At 32.8% G+C, this 23,890-nt stretch overlaps 6 protein-coding genes across 7 annotated transcripts; 3 read left to right on the top strand and 3 right to left on the bottom strand.

The window, feature by feature from the left end:
* Window positions 1–586: 586 nt before the first annotated feature.
* LOC109812262 (rapid alkalinization factor) lies at window positions 587–940 on the top strand. The gene has a single exon (XM_020376186.2). The coding sequence runs from the start codon at window positions 587–589 to the stop codon at window positions 938–940; it is 354 nt and encodes a 117-aa protein (XP_020231775.1).
* Window positions 941–2,273: 1,333 nt separating this feature from the next.
* On the bottom strand, window positions 2,274–4,249 carry HSBP (heat shock factor binding protein). 2 transcript variants are annotated; one of them, XM_020376165.3, is made up of 5 exons: window positions 4,076–4,249; window positions 3,722–3,775; window positions 3,348–3,371; window positions 3,216–3,258; window positions 2,274–2,687 (listed from the first exon to the last, which is right to left on the bottom strand). In XM_020376165.3, the coding sequence occupies exons 1-5, from the start codon at window positions 4,076–4,078 to the stop codon at window positions 2,545–2,547; spliced, it is 267 nt and encodes an 88-aa protein (XP_020231754.1). In that variant the 5' UTR covers window positions 4,079–4,249; the 3' UTR covers window positions 2,274–2,544. The 2 variants fall into 2 exon arrangements, with proteins under 2 accessions (XP_020231754.1, XP_020231753.1); XM_020376164.3 differs by having other exon boundaries at window positions 4,152–4,212.
* A 1,060-nt stretch (window positions 4,250–5,309) lies between these two features.
* On the bottom strand, window positions 5,310–10,116 carry ALG3 (asparagine-linked glycosylation 3). The gene is made up of 12 exons (XM_020376188.3): window positions 9,820–10,116; window positions 9,570–9,742; window positions 9,414–9,482; window positions 8,981–9,138; window positions 8,828–8,894; window positions 8,677–8,730; window positions 8,342–8,430; window positions 8,054–8,170; window positions 6,705–6,844; window positions 6,539–6,617; window positions 5,827–5,883; window positions 5,310–5,732 (listed from the first exon to the last, which is right to left on the bottom strand). The coding sequence occupies exons 1-12, from the start codon at window positions 10,004–10,006 to the stop codon at window positions 5,564–5,566; spliced, it is 1,359 nt and encodes a 452-aa protein (XP_020231777.1). The 5' UTR covers window positions 10,007–10,116; the 3' UTR covers window positions 5,310–5,563.
* A 912-nt stretch (window positions 10,117–11,028) lies between these two features.
* TSPO (TSPO(outer membrane tryptophan-rich sensory protein)-like protein) lies at window positions 11,029–11,917 on the top strand. The gene has a single exon (XM_083059074.1). The coding sequence runs from the start codon at window positions 11,044–11,046 to the stop codon at window positions 11,794–11,796; it is 753 nt and encodes a 250-aa protein (XP_082915200.1). The 5' UTR covers window positions 11,029–11,043; the 3' UTR covers window positions 11,797–11,917.
* A 1,244-nt stretch (window positions 11,918–13,161) lies between these two features.
* On the bottom strand, window positions 13,162–15,026 carry LOC109812236 (xyloglucan 6-xylosyltransferase 2). The gene has a single exon (XM_020376158.3). The coding sequence runs from the start codon at window positions 14,795–14,797 to the stop codon at window positions 13,427–13,429; it is 1,371 nt and encodes a 456-aa protein (XP_020231747.1). The 5' UTR covers window positions 14,798–15,026; the 3' UTR covers window positions 13,162–13,426.
* Window positions 15,027–20,243: 5,217 nt separating this feature from the next.
* Window positions 20,244–23,683, top strand: TPK1 (thiamine pyrophosphokinase1). The gene is made up of 6 exons (XM_020376128.3): window positions 20,244–20,439; window positions 20,533–20,629; window positions 21,894–21,966; window positions 22,164–22,265; window positions 22,525–22,774; window positions 23,172–23,683. The coding sequence occupies exons 1-6, from the start codon at window positions 20,304–20,306 to the stop codon at window positions 23,288–23,290; spliced, it is 777 nt and encodes a 258-aa protein (XP_020231717.1). The 5' UTR covers window positions 20,244–20,303; the 3' UTR covers window positions 23,291–23,683.
* The last annotated feature ends 207 nt before the right edge of the window (window positions 23,684–23,890 follow it).

Here is a 23,890-nt window from a genome sequence, read left to right as displayed (position 1 = left end):
TTAACTATTTTTAACCTAGTGAAAAACAAAAGTGTCATTTCCGTAAAACAGCCCCTTGTTATACAATTGAAATCCTTTTTTATTTTTTAAATTGCACCAAATATATCTCTCAACCAATTGTGTCTTACTATTTTTTTTTAATAATGAATTTTATCTCTTTTAACAAATTCTTTTTTAGAATCAAATTCGTGACAACATAATTAAGAAGACAAATAATAATGACACTCACTTTAACATTCTCTTTTTAATATTTTTTCTATTATTAATTGAAAATTACAAATTTTACTGAATTCTATCGAAAGAGAAATTCATTAAATGAGATACAAAATTCACAAAACTTTTTATTAATTATCAACTAATAATAAATATATATATATATATATATATATATAAAAGTGAGTGTTAGAAAGTATGCTAAGACTCCTCAATTTAAAAAAAAACTCATATATCTATCAACTTTATTGTAGTTTATCAGTAAACTTAAATTCTCCTAGAAGTAAGTTTAGTCCAAGTAAGCTTCTATAAAAGGGTAGAATAGAAAGAATGGAAGAGTTGAAACTAAGAGCAGCTTCTTCACTAGAAAACAATGTCAAGTGCTTCTTTTGTAATGGCCTTGTACGTGTTCATGGTGGCCATGTTGTTCTTTCCCACCATAGCGGGTGCAATAGGTGAGCACCGCCTAAGGTGGGTGCCTAAGACAACAGCACCACCTTGCGAAGGCTCCATAGAAGAGTGCATAGGAGATGGTGAGTTTGGAATGGATTCTGAGTCACACCGGCGCATTTTAGCAACCTCACAGTATATAAGCTACAAGGCGCTGCAACGTAACACTGTGCCATGCTCAAGGAGGGGTGCTTCCTACTACAACTGCAAGCCAGGTGCAGAAGCTAATCCTTACACTCGTGGCTGCCCCACCATCACCCGTTGTCGTAATTCTTAAAACAACCTCAACTTTCTTTCTAAGGAAAATGATACTTATTACAACAAATTCATGCAACATTTTATACGTCTATCTATCTCTATTACATCATTTATTAATGATTTAGAGAAATAGACATTCAAAATGATGTTATGAAAATTGTTGATGTGCATTATTACCCTTACTTTAATTACACCTATGCCTTCTAGTTATGAATTATGATGTTCAGCCTTGTTATGTTTTACCTTAAATGTTGTTTTCCTTTGCTTTTGTAATTTTATGTAAATTAATCTTAACTGGTGTGCTATACAAAAAATGTTTGTGCACTTTCATTTGCTTATTTCACCTTAAACACGAGTTTCTGATTACGGGGAAAAAAGAATGCTAGAAACATGATGTTTACATACAATGTTTGCATTCATAACTAAACAATTTTATAAGGAGTTTAACCGATTAAAAAACTCGTCAATTCAGATGGTGTTGAGTTTTCAATACGGATTTGCAAATCTCAAAATCTTTTTTAATGCACATAAACAGCTAGGCAGCTATTGGGAACTGTAAGTAAACAGTAGTAAAACCAAATGAATTGTTCATGTTAAGTCAATCCATATGAACTTTTTTACACTGAACCGATTATCTCGGACTCTACATGCTTTAATAGTTACTTATTGAAGCTCATGTGCGAAGAATAGTAGTAAAGATATGATATATCTTGTGCATCTCTTCTTTCAAGAATCTAGAAATAAACAAGATTAAAATAACATATCTTTTATGCATTGTTAATATAATTTTTTTTACTATTAATTAGAAATCACCATAAATGTAATTTTAATAGCAATTACAAAAGTCAACACCTACCATTCACTCATGACAAATTGATTAAATAACAGTACAAAATAAAATATTATCATAATTAAATTCTTAAATGTATCTATTTTACTTTTAGGCTTTTATTTTGATCTGAAAACAACAACAGTAATAATAAGTTTTAGGCTAGACTATTTTTCTTTCGGGCACCGTGTTTGGTCCTCCTACGGGGATGAGTAAAACTTGTTAGAGCACTATTACAGCTATATATAATAGAATAGAGCTGCTGCGTAAGATGTCCAAAGAGGGATGAAAAAGTTAGGTGGTAGACGTGAAATTAAAAGGCACACAACATTTACCTATTGTTTTTCCAGGGAAATATTTTCGAGTAACAGTTGTTCATTATATTGAAATGAAGTGCACAAAATCTGTTTTGTTTAAAAACTGCCCTGGTTCTTGTCTTTATGAAATTTTGGAGGTTGTGCAATCCAAAACTAATGAACAGAGACAACCCAAAACATGCAAAAAGAAGAGGGGAGGAGGGAAATGAAGTAATCGAAATTTAAATATTAAAATATCGAAAATAGAAATATCATCCACAAATAGCACCCAGTCTAGCTCATCTCAAATTGGAAGAAAAAAAAACACACACACACACACACACACTCACACAATTAATCAACAGTACTGTGATTTTTACTTAGTTTGAACTGTGAGTTTTAGCTACCAAAGAGAAAGTCCACTAGATACACAGTAACAAAATCCGGAATGTATCACGAGACCCATTGAAAACACGGCAGTTGAACAGGAAATGTTACTCAAGCAGAACCCTCTTCTTTCTTCGACTCTTCTTCCTTTGGCTTAGCAGGGGACAGTGATGGAGTGCTCTCCACTCCCATCTCTGCTCTTAGATCGTTGATGTTTTGCTCCAACTCCTCTATACGGTTTCCCATCTCATCAAGTGCATTGACGTCAAGAAAAACATTACTTAAGCAATTTGAATAATAAGCAAATCAGCAGCAATCATGCAATAGCATTGGTATCATAGCCCATCCTGGCTTAGCCAGCATAGATGACACCACTCAATCACACTCGTAGTACATAAATAGCACAAAGTCAAAAGTCACAAATTTTGCACACTTTGCACAGGTTGATGTCTTGAGTTTATAAAGAAAAGGATCAAGATGCAACTGTGTGCAGAAATAATTTACCATCTGTGTGTAAATATGCAATCATATTCATATTATGGATTTGAATTTTGATTCCCATTTTATAGTATAATGGAGTGGCCCGTGAATTACAAGGAGCAATTCAAAACAAACAATTCAAGGATTTAAACATGACATAACCAAACTTTGAAACTCCCTACTTAACCAAATCTCCAAAGGCATTCCTTGCAAGATTGTTATTATCGAAAGTAAGTTAGCAACAAGAAAACCACCTAAGATCTCCTGTCATCTATCAACTTGAACAGTGTCAAAAAGGATATTCTTTGAAATGATGGAGTCGGACATTGTCTGGAACCTAGTTTGCTGGAAACAAAATTCTTGTTAGCAGCAGTGTAATATATACTGAAAATCAGCGATACAGGACTACATGCGTAGTTGAGTATTCAACTCACCATCTGCTGAAGAAGATTTTGCACCTGAAGAGAGAGAAAGAGGACAGACAAAGGTCAAAACTTGACAAACAAGAGCATAGATTAAAGCATCTAACTGGAACCTATCCCTAATGTAAACAACATATAGATGAATTTGCATATTCGCACTCTCGTTATGGAATTTGGGACAACACTCAACAGAAATGGCTCAAAACATTACACCAGTAGTCTAAAATCTATTAGATGTTACAATCGGTACGACACCAATTTGCATACTATTCCCACTTTCATCGTGAGGACAACCAGTTACTAGCATTATTTACATTCACATAAACACATGCAAATGAAAATCGTGGATCAGAACGATTAACTTTTCAAGATGCTTAAAAACTTACAAAAGCTGTCATATCAGCCGTGTTTTGCTTTGGGTCTTCTGAATCATGTCCGTCCTGTCATCAAAAGGAAAGGGGAACCAAAGCTTAACAAGTGAGATAAAATAGAAATGACAATTAACCATCCAATGCAATAAGCTCCAATATATTAATACCACAGAAGATCCCTAATTAAGCCATACAAACTCAAAAAGGAAACTGAATTGGTTACTGGTACTCTACATTAATGAGCCGGTTTTGGAATTGGATTTTGAAAATCCTAAGCGATTAAATATTAAAATTGATAATCGTATATGAACACGCACAGAATAAAGCCAGGCAACGAATAGGAACAATAATAGAAAGAGAGAGCCTAACCATGATGCTGCACCTGCAAATCCAATCAATTTCCAAGCCTAAACAACGAACAAACAAGGGTCAAGGGGGTACTCACACTTCCACTAGGGTCCATTTAATCTTACCCAGCAAGTATAAGTATATTCTTCACTCTACGACTCACGCAATTACATATTTACATAAAACACACCAAACACTACCATTTTTCCTCTCCACGCACACTTTAATAAGAAAGAAGTAAAAAAATGCCGACATAATTTTTAATTAAATTTAATTAGAATATTTTGACATAGTAAATGTTCTAATTACACATTATGAATTTTATTTGACTTTTATAATACCAATTATTTTTAAAATTATACCTGAAATAATTTCTGTTTAGACTGTAAAATCTTTATATTGACAGTGCGTTAAAATTAATTTCTCACTCACTTCAGGGCCAATGCTTATTAAATTTTACCCTAAACAGTTTAGCCTTGCTTTTTATTTTAATTTACTATTCTATTCTTTTATTTTAATTTTATATTAATGGATAAAAAATATTAGCTCATACACATTTTTTTATAATTAAAAAAACATAAGATTGGTTATCTATATATTATACTAATGAGTCATTTCCTCATTTTTTTAATTAATTTTAAAAAATACAAATAACAAAAAATTCATATCACTTAATCAAGTGATAAGAAATTGAATTTTAACCTTTACAAATAAAAAAAATAAATAAAATAAAAACTCAACCGACAAAAGATGTCAATTTTTATTTGATGTCTGTCAAGCCTTCAAGAGCTTACCCGTATTTGGCAAAACACACTCCTTATTAATGAACCAATTATTTTTTTCTCATTTTAAAAAAGGAAAAGTTGAAGAGTCTTTCAGCGTTATTCGATTCTATTTAAATAATTTGCACGCACGGGATCATATTTGAAGAGTTTATGCCATTTCACTCCATTATTGATAATTTTAACATTATAAAAGGACGGGAAATCGTCACATATCAAATGCATAACTTAAAGGAGGAAAAAAAAACAATAGATGCATGGGCAAGTCATTCCCCACTTTTGAAATAACCATACTACTCACATTAAAATTAAAACACAAAAGAAACCAATAACAATAAATTGCAGGATACCAACAAATTTAGTGATATTCGTCTGGCAACTTATTCGACAAAGAAAAATTCTCATTTCCTCATTTTAGTTATCAAATATCAACATATTTTCTTTCTAAATATCAATTCCTTTATGCTATTAAATGCCAATAATTCCCTTTGACACACTCATCATTTAATTACTAAATGCAAAATTTACAAAATGTTGACACCGATATCTAAAGAATTGTCGCTCCTACATTCTGTTTTACGTAAGTTAGTTATCCTTAGGCTTGCACCAAGATACGCCACATACATCTACATCAACGGGGAAGGGGTGATAACTGATAAGGAAAATATCATTTGTCCAGGTCATATTTTTTTCCTCCACAAAATAGGGGGAAAACCTTTGGGAATTTCTATTTGTTTTTGTGAGAGGATGGTTTACTTTCTGCATAAGGATACTCTGTCGGAGCAGACCACAAACCCCATAGAATAATTAAGTGAAGGCAGAGAAGTAGCGCAGAAGAAAGGCTGTTAGAAGGATAGATATTCCAGCACAGCTCCACTCCCACGAACAAAATCAAACTGCTTGAGCGCGTAGAGAAATAAATTACTTATGAATTCAATACAAAATAAATTCGTTAAAAAAAATAAACAACTTGGATGTGGGTTAACCTACCGCAGCAATGTTGGGTAATGCGTTCTCCACAACAAGTAAGGTAAGCTATAGAAGTACCTGTATCATAAGCCAAATTACAAGAGTTAGCACACTGTATTTTTAGAATAAAAAACCACGGAATAATACTAAATCGTCCTACAACATCCTCCTACTAATCTTCCTACTTCCTTTGCGTGGAAAATATTGAATACATCTACTTTTCCATATAGATTTATGGGAGGATTTAGCATTACTCAACCACAAAAGCGAACAAATGTTTTGTGTGTATAATATCTGTCTACCATAATTTGTTCAAGGTTCAACAAAAACAACGAAAATACTTTATGAGAAAATATGATCTATTGTATAAGAGAATTAGTAATTGGCCATCAATGGGAAAAGTTGGTTTACCCATAACACATATACAAGAAGGACAACACCAATTGAAATATCAGCAAAGATGAAAACTCGGAGGAAAAGCTGGCCAATATACAATCATCTCGTACATGGCAATAAGTGGAAAAATAATTCTATGAAGAATGACTCACTGTATTAGAAATAGAACACATTGGTCATAGGTGCATTTCCCATCATCTTAATAGAATGTATATAACCTGATTCTGTTACAAGGTTTTTTTTCCCCCTTTTATACATCATTTTGATGAGTAAAAATAAACTAAGCAGCAAGCTAGTGGTTGTATCATTAACAGAAAAATATTCCCAGCAGACTCACCATGAATAGAACTGGTAATGCAATGACCGAGCACATACAATGCCAATGAAGTTCCCGACAAACATAGTTGTCACAATATCTGAGCAAAATTCAAAACTTAGCATCACCTATCATAAAAATTGCAAGTAATGTTATCTTCTTAAATCCTATAAGACTGATTCCTTACGTTCTTTAGTAAGGACCTTGAGGGATGATGAACTGCTCTTGCCAACCTTCTTAGAAAAAGTGGAAGAGAAGAAAAGCGCAAACCTCAGTCTCATAAAGACATATCTAGAATGCAGAAAGTTGCATAGCCCTCCTTCATGTCTGTAAGCAAATAAATAAGTGAACATATATATAACCCAGCTGCATGAATATTTCAATTATATATACATCAGAAATCCTATATATCCAAATTATGATAGAAACTTTTGGGAGGCAGGTCCATGGCATGGCCAATATTAAAATATTAGTCACACCATCACCACCACCATCAAAGTCAAAAGCCATTTCCCCCTACTTGGGACTAACTGTATATATATATATATATATATATATATATATATATATATCAAACAATGCCATTGTGTAATGTCAAAAAGTAGATCTTTGGAGAAGCCATCTAGATCCAAATCTTTTTTAGGCTATGCCATAAGTACTTGCAGGAGAAAAAAATAAGAAAAACAAAATGAATTGAGCTTCTTCCATAAGTTAAAATCAACTTATACTTTCACATAAGTTCTCTCGTCTATCTTCTTCGAAAAGTAAGAAACATAAGTTAATTTTAACTTAAGGGAGATGCTCCATTTTAACTTAATGGAGAAGTTTATCCAAACAGGGTCTTTATGGGTTTCACTAAGGATCTTTCCTGGTCTTCTTCTGCCTTCAACTATTAGGCTATCCTCTATCTAATCAACTCTAGTCATTTGAGCTTCTATTGGTCTTCTTCCAACATGGCCAACCCATCATAGATGCAATTTTACCATCTTTTCCCAAATAAGTGCCTCTACTACTTTCTCTCTAATGCATTCATTCATCTTATCTATTCTAAATTTCTAACATGTATAATAACCATCACAACATTTTCACCTCTACAACACTTAGTTTATGCTCACTGCCCAGCATTTGGTACTATAAAAGCATCAGTGGTTCTCATTATTTATTGAGTCAAAACAGAAGATAAGGAACTGTCAAATATATAAGTTGACCAGATAAATTAAGGTTTCCTTATCTAATATACATATAAACCCTCCTGCTATAGGTTAATATCAGAAAACCCCCAAAACTCAGCAATTCACCTCCCTAACTTTAATAAATTGTGCAGGCTAGAGTTAAACTGCAAATTTAACCCCTCATACATGTGCAGAAAGCCCCTGTAGGGAGTCAATATGTACAGTTTGGTAAGTTCAAGAAGTCTTGCTGAGTTTTAAACAAAGGAGGGCTTTTCAGCAATTGACTTATAGTTGAAGGGGGTTCCTACCATTTTTTATTAGAAAATAATAATAAAATAAAATATAATAAACCTCTTATACCTACTTGCACCAACTATAATGCGCAAATGCAGCAAGTGATAGCAGGTGGGCAGCCAACAAAAAGATTGCAAATCCCTTGGACACAAATACTGGTTCAGGGATGAATTTGAAGTTAACAGACCTGATAACACAATTGAAATAATGCATCAGGAACACCTAACTGAACCTAGTAAAAAAAGTACACTTAAACCCTCAAATTTAAGGGTAACACAAACTCAGTACACCAACCTCAAGATCCTACTCTAAATCATTTGATGTTTGAATTAAATGAAACAGTTTGCATCTCAATTACCAGAAATGGATGAAGACACGGCCAAGATTGAAGGCACCTGATATGTATGCAATTGGATACGAAACCAGGAAAGGAAGCCCCAATAATATCTGTATAGGTAGTTAACCATGTAGGAGTTAACTAATGTTACCAAAATTGGACATTGCTCACTATAGAGCACCAATCATTCTTGAAGCTCAAGAAGAAACTCACCTGACAATATGGAAAGATTATTTAAGGAAAAATAACACCCAACCATCAGGTATCTACTATTAAAAGCATTTTGTATGATGAAAATAACAGCCGCATGCAATTATAGAATCACAAATATACAGAGAAAATGAAAGGTAAAAGACCTGAACCAGTGCTGCACCAGCTAATGCCAATAACACACCACTGATATCCATAGCCTGCATGTATGTGAAGAAAAGCAGGCTATCATCATGTAATGAGACAAAAAATGCACCACAAGATAACTGTAAACATTGCATGTATGTATGTGTGTACCTTGAGCATGAGGAGCAGTAAAGGTGGAGCATAAAGAAGCACATTCATCTTCACCGAAACAGCTCCACTAAAAATTCAATCACGAGAAGCCACGTAAACATGTCATCCAATCATCCTTACAAAAAAAAACAAGTTTAGGAAGCGAGCATTTACCTAAACAAAATCAACCCAAGATTCCACCTTCGGTGCACGAGCAAGAGCAATGCAGCATGAAGAAGTGTCATCGCCACACAATCATTGAATAGACGAAGCACGAAGATGGAATGCACTCTTTTCGACAGAGAAAGCAAGCAGAGTGCCCACCACGGAACCTGTCAAACATTCCAGTTTTCAAAAAACAATGAGAACAAATTTACTTGAATCATTGCTATGATGGAGAATGATTGTATTAAAGTCTGTTTACATAAACTTTTTCGGAAACACTTCTAAGAAGAAAAAAATAAGACTAAAATTTCAGAGAAGGTAACGGGAAAGCTCCTAGATTAACTCATGCATAAGTGAATTAGAGAAGCTCATTTCATTTTAATTCTCATTTTTCTCTAAAAAAAAAGTGCTTCTAAAAGAGTTTATCCAAACATGCCCTTACCACATCGGTCTTGACATAGATGGCGAGAACGATAGCTAGGTTAATGATATACAACACTCCGAACAAAATCTGCAATAAGAAAAGAAGAACGCATAACTTAAGCATGAATGATTTGATTTGTTAAAAATTGAGTAAAAGATTAGTAGAATGCGTGACCTGGGCAGGGTAAACTTGTCCTCCAGTGAGATACTGAAATGCAGAGTAAATGTATAGAAAACCTGCAGGGTAAACAAGAGGACCAGTGTCTCCCTTAAGGTTGCGGTAATCTCTCTCTCCTTCGAGAAACCCGGTAACCTGTGACATGTAAGCGTCCCAATCTATCTTCGTATCTGAAATTGTTAAACGCTCAGTTCCAGCTTCTGCATTGAATTGAAATTGAAGGAGAAGATGTGGAATTGAAACTTACAGGGGACGAATGCGATTATGAGGAAGACGAGGAGTGCGTCGGCGAAGAGAAGAGCGAATGCGAAGGGTGTTTTGGGGTTTTGGAGTAGAGAGGTTCTTCCTCTTGATCTCGGAGGAGGTGACGACTGCGTCACCGATTTGACGGCCATCGTTTCTCTGCTTTTCAACTTTCTGCCTCCAATTTCCATTTCATCGATCAACACCCTCACTTGGATTTGGATTCATTCAAACATGAATAAGAAGCTTTTCTCTCTTTTAGTTTTCGTTTCTGGGCTTAATCCCGTGGGCCATTTCACCCAACGACTACACTCTTCCTTTTATTGCAAGAAAAAAAAACATGTTTTCATTCTCTCTAAAAAAATTAAATTCAGTTTTACTTTCTGTAAGCAAAATTATTTTATTTTTATATTTTTAATTTGAAAATACATCACATTTAGTTTAAATAGTGCTTAAAAACAGTTATAAAGCACTATTTAAATCTCTTTAAAAACTAAAACTAGCACATTTTTAAATTAAAGGAATTAAAATAAAACAAAAAAAATTAGAGGATTAAAAATGAATTTTAGAAATTTCACAGAATAAAAAATAATATAAATTATACACTGTTGGTACAAAGTACAAACGGTTAATAAAGAACAATTCTTAAAAATAGTTATTAGTTTTAATTGAACTTTTACATACCAAAACTACACAATCTTATCAAATTTATTTTCATAGAGTTTTATCGCTCAATTTACAAAAATAAATCACAAACTTTGTCCTCTCGTATATAAACTCTCACAATTAAAATAATTTTTATGGTTAATATTTTTTAAAAATTTATAATAATTTATAAAGACAATACAATTTTTCATATACACATTTTTCTTTAGATGTTTTTATCCTCTTGATTATCTTTAAATTACTCACTTTTCAAGAATGAAGGACAAATATATTCTTTCAATATTGAGTTAAGAGAGGATTTGAACTCATTCTACGTATATGTTATACCTCATCATCAGCATTATGGTTCGTTTTACCTTGTACTATTACAGTATTGAATTGGTAGACTATAGCAATGATTGAATTAACGGCAGTAACATTAAGTGTTTGGATTCATTAAATTCCTGAGAGTTTGTTTAGTTTTATAATAGTATGTCGGCAAAGGCAAGGCGAATGAAGTAAAGAGAAGAGAACAGGTGTCGGTGTGGTGTGGGGTGGGGTGAGGTCATGAGTTCCTAATCCTATGGTGTATGTGGATAGGGAAAGCCGAAAAAGAACGAAATGGCATATATCCACGTGCAGTTTGGAGCTGCTTCCACAACATTCCTATCTACGTCTTCCTCTGTCACTGTACATGTCTCATGCACACGTGTCCACGCAATCTCCTTTAAAACCAAAAATGCCACCCTTCACTTCCCCACTCGCTTCTCTTTCCATGGCTTCCAACGACCTCAAACACCGACTCACACGCGATGCAGACACCTCTCCGGCCGCCACGAGGAAGAGCAGCGGAGGAGGCAAACGAACGGTGATGGCGAAACGCGGCCTCAAGTCACTGGCCATAGCTCTTTCCCTCCCTCTCTCGCTTTCCGCTTTATCAGCTTCCATAGCTTCCAATCATGCTCTTACTACGGCAACGGCAAGGCCCTTCTGGTTCCCACCCTCATGGGCCCTACACTTGACGTGTCCGGCTTCAAGCTTCTTGATGGGCCTCGCCGCCTGGATGGTCTGGGCCGACGGAGGCTTTCACAGGAACCCCACGGCTCTCTTTCTTTACTTCACTCACCTCCTTCTCGCAGTACTGTGGGATCCTCTTGTCTTCGCCGCTGGGGCCACACGTCTCGGCTTCATCCTCTCTTTAGCCTTGCTTCTCACCCAGCTCGCCTGCTTCCGTGCGTTTCGCCCCGTCAATCCCATCGCCGCTGATCTCGTCAAGCCTTCTTTGGCATGGATCGCTTTTCTGTCTCTTGTAAATCTTAAGCTCCTTTTTCTCTGAACTCAACGCATCACATGTCGATGGACTCCAGACTCTGTTACGTAGTATGCTTATGCTTCTGTATACTATCACGTCACATGTTCATGTTGTAAATAACATATGTTGTACTCTCTTTTCTTTCTTTTTTTTTTCTTTTTTTTCTGCTTTCTGCTCTGCTCTTTAATTTTACCGTGTTTTCAGATCTTTTAAATTTCAGAAACTTTCTACTTTTTGTTTTCTTTTTTAAAATTGGTTTCACCAACTATTTATTCGTGAGGGATCTATATGTATAAACAGAATCTGTAACTTTATTTACTTAATAGCTGAATTTTACTTGAAACGTTTTATTAGATGGATTTTAATCCAGATAAATCTATTGAGTAAACTAATTGTTTAGTATGTTACGTTACGGTTTCCTTTTAGAAACTTGACATAAACTAAACACAAATTTGACGTTTCTATTTTATTTTTATTTTTTTGTCATCCTCTTCTTTACTATGGTGCATAGGATGTCCAATGTTCTTTTCATTACTCTCTCTTGGTTATAAATTTATAACAGCGCTATATCCGGGGGGATTGGAAACATATACGCGAGTGTTTAAATATTACTATGTAGTCTCAAGTTACCTTAATGAAGAGGCAAAAACATAGTATTGTTTACAGAAATAAGACGGACGTTACCTTCTCCTAAGCATACCACGGCTCTTAGAAACTAGAGTGGGGTTTGATACAGCAGGAAAAAACGAATTGAAGCCATAGGACGAGAGGAAAGTAAGACAAAAACCAGATCATGAAAATGAGATTTGATCAAAAAAAAATAGGGAAGGCTGAATGTAACGTGTAAGGTGTGTTATTTTTTTTATCAAAAAGAAATTGAAGCAGCTATATGACTAGTTTGGCCTAGAAGGTTGATCCATTCAACCATTGAATCTGACTTCTGACTTAGCACGTCACCTGCTGACTCAACGACTCCACCAGGGAACCAGGCTAATAATAACAATGAATGGTCATGAATTCAGTAACAATGCAGACAAAGTATTGTTTTTCCTGCCTCTAAATCTAGATTTATTTTAAATCACATATAGCCTTATAAACTTGTATGGGCAGGGAGTCCATTCACTGTTTCGCATGGACCATATTAATTATTAAATTGCAGCTCAGTTTTCATAAGAAAGATTTAGACACAATTTTCATACACGAGATTAAAATCAAAAAAGTCCAAAACCCTAGGAATACAGATATAATGTAAAATTCGGTTAAGAATTGAGATTGCGATAATTCCTTGTACTATCAGATCCCCAACCGATAGTGCAATGGATATTTTAACTTCATAACTACCAATAGAAACAAAGATTAAAGCTACAAGGGACCATTGACAACGAATAGTGATATGTGCAGAACCACCATGCAAATGCAACTTTTTCCATTGTACAAATTTTGTGTTACAAACTTACAATCCACGGATATGAATAATTTACAAACATTAGTTGAGAAACTTAAGACCGAGAGAGAGAGGCTACAAATTAATCAACAGCATTTAATTAGTATATGTATATATATATAACTATGACAAATAAACGTGAAGAGCGAAAATGCTAAAAACTCCTATTTCTGTAACTAAACATGACATTTTCCACCAACACCGACATGCTCATTTAGATGATGATACCTTGACTGCTTTGAATGATGGATGAAGCAACCCAAATTCGTCTTTGACCTCAAGAGGGTTGCTAGTCTCATCCCGTATTCTCTTAACTCCCCTACTACCCAACGACTTATGCGTAAACCCATAAATCTGCAGAATCTGATTATCCCCAAAATTGAAAGCCCTATCCATCTGCTTCAAGCACCTCTCAACAGGGTAATCCCCAAACTTCCCACAAGGCTTGCACCCCACGAAATGAGTCACCAAGGGCCACCTATGGTCACCAAAACCAGGACGATAATTCTCAATCATCTCCTCGTACCTATCAACCAAAATCCCCCAATAGCCATGCAAGTAATAACCATTCTCAAGATAAACCTTCCCACCCCACTTTTCCTTCTCCTTAGCCAGCAAATAAACCATGGCAGATTGATCATCAGCTTCAAAAACAGGCCTATCCTTGAGCTCACGCGTGAGCACTTTCCCAGCCTCATCCCTAACCCTACCCTTGGGCCCCATTGGAGCCCAAGCATCAAGAATATCCAACGACCACTGACAGTTCCTCAACAGAAAACTCCCAGTGTTCAACCCAATCCAATTCTTGTCATCATAAACCATCTCATCCCACCCATGCATCACCAAGTTATACTCCTTGTACCTCTCCCATGGCACCTCAAACGCCATGTCCGTGAACATGGCATCACTATCCATCCACCATAAAAACTCCACCTCAGGGTGAGACAAAAGAAGCTTCCTAATCAAAGGAAGCTTAGCCCAAAACCCCGCCATTTCAGCGTCGAGAAGGGCCATATTGTAAAAAACCTCAATCCCATGCAAACGACAATAATCAATTTTGTTCTTAATGGACTTCAAAAGGTAATGATCCCCAACGGGATTCTCACACGGTTTCGGCGACGACCCAGTTACCAAAAGCACACGAGGCTTGTTGGGTCGAAGGTAATTCGGGAAATCAGGGTTCTTGCGGAGCCAGCGAGATCTCTGTTCGTCCCAATCCGAGATTTTGGGGCCGAGACGATAGTTGAAATTCTCGCGGTCTGTTTCTTCTTCTGGTTCGTCGAGCAATATGGTGTTGATGTCGAAGGCATTGTAGTTGTTGGTGGAAGAGTCGGAGGAGGAAACCGACGTCGTTGTGGAATGAAGCTCGCCGAGAAGACGTTGGGGTTCGGGGAGCTTGCGGGAGTAGAAGCGGTTGCGGATGTCGACGAAGTCCTGCTCCGGCGTGCCGAACTTGCCGGCGCCGATGGTGCCGCGCAGGACAACGACGGTGAGGAACAAGCAGAGGATCGTGACCTTGCAATGCCTGAGAGCTCGCTGGAACCTTTTCGCCCTTTGAGCTCCCAAACACTTTTCTAACATTTTTTTTCTTCTTTTTTGTTACCTTCCGCCAATCTCAATTTCAATCTCCGGAATACGAGAAGAAGAAATTGAGAATGGGAATTGGGTACAATTTGAAAACGCAGAAACGCAGCACTAATTTGAAAACATGGTTAGCGCAATTGCCCCGTTGGCGAATGCAGAAACGCGTTGTTTCCTTCGATGCATGCTTTGCCACGAAAAATAAAATATAAACAAAACACAAATGACAAAACCAGACAGGATTTGGTTAAGACAGAAGATTCTCGAGAGAGAGAATATCTGTGTTACCCTATTTCTGTTTTTTTTTTTAATTATTATTAGGGGCGTTTCTTACGTGGAAATCTTTTGGTATTTCTTAAAATTAAAAAAATTAAAATATTTATTCTCATTTATTAGGCGGTTAAAAAAATATTTTCAAATATGTTTTTATTACCTAGAATGTCAAACTTTTGTAACTTACATGTTTCCTATTTTCATGTTGGAGGATGGATATTTTATATTTTCAAGATAATAAAATTTACTTTTTTTAATAAGTACAAATCTTTTCACTTTTTCATTCATATTTCTTCACTCACTTTGTATTCTTCATTTTTAATTGACAAAATATTTTGTTTCTAAAATTATTAATGTCAAACAAATGCATTTATGAAAATTTTGGATATAATATTGCTGAAAATAAATTTTTCAAAAATATAATATTATACCTAATAAAAATAGTTTTGTAAAAAATAATGTCTTAGATTCTTCGATTAACAATGTTTTTTAATAATAAATTAAATATGAATAATTAATATTTTCAAATTCATTTTCTGTGAGGGAAAATTTTTCATGTAACAAATACTCCCTTAATATTTCAACCCGGTTGTTTCATTGAATACCATTATACCAGTGACTAGCATGTTATATATATGTTGGAAAGAAAGAAAAAAAAAAAATATATATATATATATATATATATATATATATATAGGTGATTTTGATTAGATTTATATTTGTGGCCATGTAGGTGAATTCTGAATTTAATTAATTCTATACAAATTCAAATTTGTGTGTATTTTACATGTAATTTTGTAGGTGTGAATGTGTGATTATATATTTGGTCAACCCGCACTTAGAAAAAAAAGAGTCATGAATGGTGGGTTAACAATTACATCAGGTAGACCTCTTGATGAATGTATAAATGGTTGAAAATCGTGAAGGGTGGGGTCTCCAAGGGAAGAAGAATACTGTATTAGTCAAGTGTAATGAATTGAATTTTCATATTTATGAGATTATTATTTTTTATTTATGTTGTCTAAATTGTATTAAAATAAAGAAGAAAATGTACATGCAAATAAGAAATTATCATCAAAAATGATATAGAAAAATATATCCACAAAATTTTTTTTATCACTGTTATTTCATTTCATATATGAAAAATTCTACATTCTCCGACTGAATTGTCCGAAACATATTCCAAACGTTTAAGAAATTAATTTAAATTATAAAATATTAAATTAAATAAATATTTAATAATAAATTTATTAAAAATGTTAATATTTTAAAATTTCAGACTGTACTGGTTCGACTTCAGAGGATATAGCAATCCTCTTCATATATTCCTTCTAAATCAAGCATAAAAACAAGTGGAAAATAGGTGTTGGGAGTGTTTTAAAAGATAAACTTTCTATACGGAGTGTATCGCAACTGATCTCATAAATCTATTTTTATATATTAGGGTATGATTGGTTATTCATCAAATATGTCAAGAACTAATTTTATTGTATTTAAAATGATTGGAATTAGTTTGTAATATATTTGATTATTAACATAATTAATTTCAAGATATGAAAATTCATATATACTTAAATGTAATTATTTACTTTTTTATCAAATAAAATTAATTATAAAATTGTATTTATCCAGATTAATAATTGCACACTATGAATTAATTTTGATAAGAAGTTTCAAACAATATTTAATATGAAAATTAAATTGGTATCTTTTGACATCTAAACAAAAACCATGTTATTTTTATCTCACATTTACTCAAAATCAATTTTATATACTCATTGATTCTAAATGAATTATATAAATGTATGTCGTCTAAACACACTTAGTTGATTCTACATCTACATACACAGTTAGTATAAAATGTTATAAAAAAAAAATTATGTTGTTAAAAGTCAATTTTTTATATATGTGTGTGAGAGAAAGGATTTATATATTTCAAGAATAAATCTACATGTGAAAAGAACTTCAACGCACTGCATTAAAATAATAATAATAATAATAATAAACAATAAATAAATAAATAAATAAAAAGTTCCATGCATTTTCATGTCATGCATGCGAAAAGAATGTTAAATGTTTTGGTTATGGACACTGTTTTCAACTTTTCAGTGTTATTTTTATTTTTGTGTGTGATGTCGGGACAGACAGAAAGTGAAGAACGTTGCATTTTCAATGTGCCTTTACTATGCCGTCTCTGTTCCTTCCTTTCACAATTCCAGAATCCGATCCTTTGCGGGCCTACTCATTACCAATGCTTGGTACCTCACACCTTCAGTTGACAATAATAAAATTACAAATAACTAATTATTTATTAAAGTTTAAAATTATTGCTATCGTTGATATCAAGTTATTAACTATGTAATTTAAAATTATATTTAAGCATGTCTCCAATTCTCTAATATACAATCTGGTCTCTTAGTCTAATAGTTGTAAGATCTATCCTAAAATATAGGTTAAATTAATGTTTTTGGATTCAATTTTTTTTATATGAAAATAATGTTTGGTCAACAAAAATTACATTTCACAAATACAAATTAATTTTTAGTTGTTAATTTTAAAATATTATGTAAATATATCTATGAAAAAAATGCTTAATATACATACCTTGGTTTACATGTATGCCATTAAGTACATAGTTTTAAAAATCGGACCGGTCATCGAACCGGTTAAGGTACTGGGTCAGTGGGTCAAAGGTTGAACCGGTGAGTCATTAATTGAACCGCATGACTCGGTTTTTATTTATTTTTATTAAAAAAATATTCATATTAAATATATTTTATACTTATAAATTTTAATAAATTCATTATTTTAAATTTTAATTTTTCTATCTTATTTAAAATTATTTTTATTTTTATTTTGTAAAAAAATACATAAAAAATTACATGTTAAACGGTATACTAATACAAATTAAAAATATAAATAATATGTACATATATAATATGCTTGCAATTAATATCACAAAATAATATATGTAATATTTACATAAATATTATATTATTAAATATATAATTTAAAATTAATAATATACTATAAAAGTTATTTAAGTTGTATATATTGCAAACAAATATATTAGAACAAGTAATCATTGTTATATTTAATAAGACTCTTTGCTTTTCCATTAAGAGATTCAATTTTCATTATTATTTTTTGTGGTTTATGGTCCCTTAAAAAAGTTAAAAAAAAAGAAAAAAAAATGGTTGAACCAGTTTGACCCACCGATTCACCAGTTGAACCGGAAAATTGACCGGTTCAATCGGGTTTGAAACGGGTCGACTGCATAACCGATCCAACTTAAGATTCGGACCGGCTGGACCACCGGTTCCCGGTCCAACCGGTTCGACCGGCCGGTTTGGTCCGGTTTTTAAATCACTGATTAAGTATGCCTTTAACTTTATAACATGCAATTAAAGTTTAAAAAGTAAAACGTGAAAATAAAAGCTTTTATATTTATAAATAAAAATAAATAGGTTTGTTTTAATGAAAATTTTGAAGTGCAAAATGATTTTATTAAAAATGAGACAAAATAGCTAAGGAGAAATATCCTCTTTATTTATTATTATAAATACTTTTATATGTAATTGTAAGAAAATAAAAAGCTAAATAAAAATCAAATAGATTCTTCCCCTCAAAAAAAAAAATCAAATAGATTCAATATCTTTTGTACATACTTTTTGTTCAACTTGACCATCAAGTTGAGTCAAAATATGACGATATTTTTTTCGAATTTAAAAATGAAGAATTTAGCCTAACAACTCAATTAATTAATCCATAACGTTAGATTAATTTTAACAACTTTATTTCTTGTATGACTTTTTTATCCTATGACATCTTAACCTTAAATAAAAATAAGAGATAAAATTTAAATAATAATAATAAATATATAAAATTTTTAGATTTTCACATTATGAGATACATTATTCCACAATTTACCATCCTAGAGTATCATAGTTTTTTTTTATAAACATTTTTATTGTTTTTGGTACATGGACCATAGTTTGTATGAGTTGGTATTAAAAATTTATAAATAAATTTATATTTAAATAAGTTCTTAGTTTTTTGTAAAATAAGTGATTTTTTTTATTTTGATTCTTATAATTTTTTTTATCTTTTTAAAAAATATAAATATTATTTTTGGATCTTGTAAAAAATAATTATTCTTATAAAATAAGTAAATTTTAATTTCGATTCTTATAAAAAAAAAATCATCTTCTAATATTTAAAATCACTATTTTTAAGTTAGATATATAACATTATTTTAAGGACTTATAAGAAAATTAGAGGTGTTTACTATTGTTTAGGGTTTAGTACAAAGATTATTTTTCCTTTTCTAAATGAATGAGATTAAGAAAGTTAGTTTCTCATATTTGATTTATTAATTAAAAATAACATTTTTAAAAAACATTTAACCTAAACTTTGTTTTCTCATAATATTTTTTATATATGTTTTTCATAAAATCATTCACATGCAGAAGATGAAAATCTTACATTTACAAATTAAAAAAAATTGATATTATATAATCTTTTTATTTTATTATTTAATATGATAAAAATCTTTAAAATATATCATGTTATATTTATTTTATTTATTCAATACATTAAAAAATTATTTTTAAATAATATTTATAAATATGTTTTAAAAAAATCCTATGACCAATAAGTAAATTTTAATTATTCTTAAGAATCATCATTTTTCAAATTTTACAATTCTTAAAAATTATTACTCCTAAACAAGATTTTTTTACTAAACATGTTTTAATAGTTATAAATAATATTTGAGATAATTACTAACTTTTTATTAACAAATAAAAAATTCAAAATAATTTTATATAACAATAAAAATTAAAAATAATAATTTAAAATTTTATAAAGATGAAAATTAAAAAAAAAATTAAAAAGCAAAACCAAATATTTTACATAGCATAAATTGATATTAAAGGCATTGGCATGTGGCACGTTGCGTAGAGCAGTGGAACGCATCGATGTGCGTATAGGAGGAAAGGGATGTAATTGTAATTTCAGGTACAGTTGAAGTTTCACGAGATCAAATCGTGGAAAATTGAGCACATTAATAAATGAATGACGAAAGCAGCGAATTATAGAGGCATAAGCATGTGCATTGAACTTTGTAACGAAGCATATATATAATATAATAAAAAAGAAAAATGGTGTAGACAAGTAAACGGTACTATAAATATTTAGGGAGCAAAAGAAACATCTGGTCTCGTCTCAAAAGATGGAATTGTGTCATTGTTCGACTTTTCTTCTTCCGCCGGAGAGCCCCAACGCGACGTGTTCTCTTTCTCTTAACTACGCTCTTGTTATTCTCAACCAAAGCCTCCCGAGATTCGCTCCTCTGCTTTGGGACCACGGTATGGATTATGGGGCCCTGCACCGCACCCCTCTTTCTCTTTCATATGCATATTATTCATCATTCATCATTCATGCATTCATGCTTGCTACAGCTCATGTACGAGTGTGCGCTGATGGAGGTGCCAATAGGGTGTATGATGAAATGCCTCTTTTCTTCCCACATCAACAACCTTCCCATGTTCGCACCAGGTTGCTTCCTATTTCCAACTTTTTATCTTCTCAATTTTTTATTTTTTTTTAATTTACTTCTAAAATCTTCTTTCTTTAGCTTAGTTCCGATTCCGTGACTCTCTGCTTTGGGTCTGATTGTTTTGCGCAATTGGGGTACTATGTGAAAATTTTCTCACTTCTGACTTTCTCACGATCACTTTTGGGTACTCTCATTTGGTGGTCCAGGATAAGTTCATAAAAGGGCAGGTGTAGTAATAAAATAAAGTTGTTGTTTTTTCTTTTTATACATGATGAAATCCTTCACGTTTGGATTGATGAGTATGATGTCTTTATTGGAAGTTTCAAAGCGGCTGCTATTTTCTGCAACTTCTATTTTACGTATTTGTGGTGGGGATGTGCTTCTCTTAAAAGGAAATAGTCAAATAAAATATGTGAGTTATTGTAGGTTAACATCAATTAGATTCTTTTTGAATCATTTTTGCTAATGTTGTATTAAAGAATTGAGTCCATTATGATTGATCATCTGCTCGATAGATACAATGATATGTCACTCTTACCTCTGGTCATCGGTGACATATAGTGCTTAGTAGTGTCTTGTTTGTTTCTGCTTGTCGTGGAATTCCTATGTAATGCATTTGGTATCATCAATTTCCATGTTAAATATATTGAACCTTGTTATATTTCCTTATTTATATTTTAACTGGTATGTTTGATTGGGGGGAAAGAAAATAGAGAGGAAAGAAAACATAGATAATGATGTCTTTTCCTTTGTTTGATATGAGGGAAAATGAAAATATAAAAAATAAAAAGGAAGAGAAAAGTTGACTTGGAGAAATAAAGTTTCAAAATTTTCCTTCCTTCCACTTTTCCTTCAGTACAAGTTTCAAAATTTTCTATCCTTCCTCACTTTCTTTCCTCGGGGCAGAATTATTAGTTTTTCATGGATATATGTGGAATGTCGCATCCTTCACCTATGAGTGCTAGTCATTAGTCGACAATATCTTTCAATTAATTAGTCTAACTTTTCTTATAAGACGCATGTATATTCATTTTCACTTTTGGGATTGGTGTCAGTGGCATAAGCTCTCCAAATGATCTTTATTTCCATTTTCTAGTCTAAGCAATTAATTGTTGGAGGACTTGGTTAGACTGAAAACGGTGTCACAAATGATTGTTTTATGTGCTACTCTGTTTTGCTGTCGGTAGAGGTGAGAGCATGGTTTGCCATGTTGAGTATATGGTTGCAGATTTCCTTTTATCTAACTCGCCTGGTTTCTATCAGGTTCAAGCCTGATGTTATCAAAGGAGACATGGATTCAATCAGGAAAGAAGTACTTGACTTCTATGCAAAACTGGTATTTTCTCCATCTATATATGTCTATGATTTTTTGTGTGACTCACCTTGCACATGTGCATGTAGTGATGAGAATAAATTTAAAACTCGTCTTTCTGGTTCATACCAAAGTGCCACTTTTTTAATAAATTTGTTACTGTTAAATATACAATTTTGTATAATCATGTCAAGGGTCTTATGTTCGTTTTCCTCGTGCAGGGAACTAAGATAATTGACGAGTCTCATGATCAGGACACCACTGATTTACACAAATGTGTTGCATACATACGTGACCTCACCCCTGATACTGATCGATCAGCTGTGAGTTGAATATCTGGTTATATTATTTATTTTCTGATTTTCTTTTGGAGAGAGGATACATGAGAGTGAACTGGTGTCAATTTTAACCGTGGACTAAGTTAATTTTGGAATAACTGAAATGAATCAAGTATGGTGCTGTATCTGCTTAATCCCTTCTTGACAGTAAAGATTGCTATCATGTTAGGTGTATTTAGTTGTACACTTGTACCATTGGAATTAATCTCAGTTTGGCACCCTTTTTTCCTTAATGGAATGACAGCTTTGCATTCTTGTTGCTGGAGCACTTGGTGGGAGATTCGACCATGAGATTGGAAATATTAATGTGCTTTGCCGATTTTCAAACACACGAATTATCCTTCTATCTGATGATTGCCTCATTCACCTTCTTCCAAAGACCCACTGTCATAAAATCTTTATTCAATCTTCTGTTGAGGGTCCGCATTGTGGACTCATTCCCATTGGGATGCCGTCTGGAAGTTCTACTACCACAGGACTGAAGTGGGACCTCAGTAAGTATTTTATGTGTTCTTTGATAATAATGTTAGGTGACTACTCTAAGTATATAAGTCTGTAAATGAAATTGTGCATTCTGAGGCTCTGCCTGAGTAGGTGGTAGTCATTGCCACTATATCAGAAAAAAATTACTGTGCCTGTTACTACAGTATATAAGATGGATTCGTTTATCCTATGCTAACTAATAAACAATTAGTTAAACACGCTAATTAGCAATCTATCCGAACAGCAACACATGACAGAATAAATATGATGCTGTAGTGTGATGGAGAGCATAAATGGTTCAGAATTTCAGATAAAATCATTATCTTCCATTGCCTTTTTGAATCGCCCAGTTCTTATCTTGTTTGTTAATGGAGTCTGACGATGAACATTTTATTTTGACTATTTCAGAAAACACGGCAATGAGATTTGGAGGTTTAGTAAGCACATCAAATATTGTAAAAGGGGAAATCGTCACAGTACAGTCTGATTCAGATCTTCTTTGGACTATTTCTATCAAGAAGCTCTAGGTTTTACATGTTGTATAATGCGGTGACTCTTCAGATCTTCCACACCTATTAATATGCTCCTATTCCATTTGAAGGCCAGAGCTTCTGCTGACCTTTCTTTATGTTTCATTCTTTTAATTTACTGTGTTTTATGGGAGGGAATTAGGGAATTATTCATTAATATAGGAAGTTCTATTCCTAACAACTGTTAAGCCTTCGAAGTTCAGTTTTCAAAGAGGTTACCTACATTCTTTTACATGTTGTATGTTTTTGTTTTCCGTAAATGAAATAGCAGAATACAATGTCCAAAAAACAAAAGTATAAAGAAAAAAAAAGGAGAAAAGTAGAAAACCTTGTCTTGTACTACTATTGCTTATGCATATTGAAATACTTAACGTACTTTTTTAGTTAGCATTCTACATTGTGTAACAGTGAAATTATTGATTTTTTTTTTTACAATGATCAAACTGAGATTAAAAAATATGACTACCTACCACTATTATATGATATATGATATAGGGAGCCTATCAAGTGAGAGAAAATTTATTATGAAAGATGAGATGGTTAAAATATAATTCTTAGATTAATTTTTTCTCACTTGATACGTTATATATATATATA

This window comes from Cajanus cajan, chromosome 6, assembly GCF_000230855.2.
Source record: "Cajanus cajan strain Asha chromosome 6, NIPB_CcT2T_4, whole genome shotgun sequence".
NCBI classification, from domain to species: domain Eukaryota; kingdom Viridiplantae; phylum Streptophyta; class Magnoliopsida; order Fabales; family Fabaceae; genus Cajanus; species Cajanus cajan.
Note: the sequence above shows the minus strand (reverse complement) of the source record. Positions and strands in the feature narration are given on the sequence as shown.

Bases quoted from the DNA above. Each gene is read 5' to 3' on its own strand.
- LOC109812262 (XM_020376186.2), top strand. From the start codon at position 587: ATGTCAAGTGCTTCTTTTGTAATGGCCTTGTACGTGTTCATGGTGGCC.
- HSBP (XM_020376164.3), bottom strand. The intron at 3,259-3,347 runs GTGAGTTGAATA...TTTTGTTTCCAG, and splicing joins AAAATCTTCTTCAGCAGATG to CAAACTAGGTTCCAGACAAT. The intron at 2,688-3,215 runs ATATCCTTTTTG...ACGTCAATGCAC, and splicing joins CGACTCCATCATTTCAAAGA to TTGATGAGATGGGAAACCGT.
- ALG3 (XM_020376188.3), bottom strand. From the start codon at position 10,006: ATGGAAATTGGAGGCAGAAAGTTGAAAAGCAGAGAAACGATGGCCGTC. The intron at 8,171-8,341 runs GTAATTGAGATG...TTGTGTTATCAG, and splicing joins CGTGTCTTCATCCATTTCTG to GTCTGTTAACTTCAAATTCA. The intron at 5,733-5,826 runs GTAGGTTAACCC...GCGCTCAAGCAG, and splicing joins CATTACCCAACATTGCTGCG to TTTGATTTTGTTCGTGGGAG.
- TSPO (XM_083059074.1), top strand. From the start codon at position 11,044: ATGGTGTATGTGGATAGGGAAAGCCGAAAAAGAACGAAATGGCATATA.
- LOC109812236 (XM_020376158.3), bottom strand. From the start codon at position 14,797: ATGTTAGAAAAGTGTTTGGGAGCTCAAAGGGCGAAAAGGTTCCAGCGA.
- TPK1 (XM_020376128.3), top strand. From the start codon at position 20,304: ATGGAATTGTGTCATTGTTCGACTTTTCTTCTTCCGCCGGAGAGCCCC. The intron at 21,967-22,163 runs GTATTTTCTCCA...TTCCTCGTGCAG, and splicing joins TTGACTTCTATGCAAAACTG to GGAACTAAGATAATTGACGA. The intron at 22,775-23,171 runs GTAAGTATTTTA...TGACTATTTCAG, and splicing joins AGGACTGAAGTGGGACCTCA to AAAACACGGCAATGAGATTT.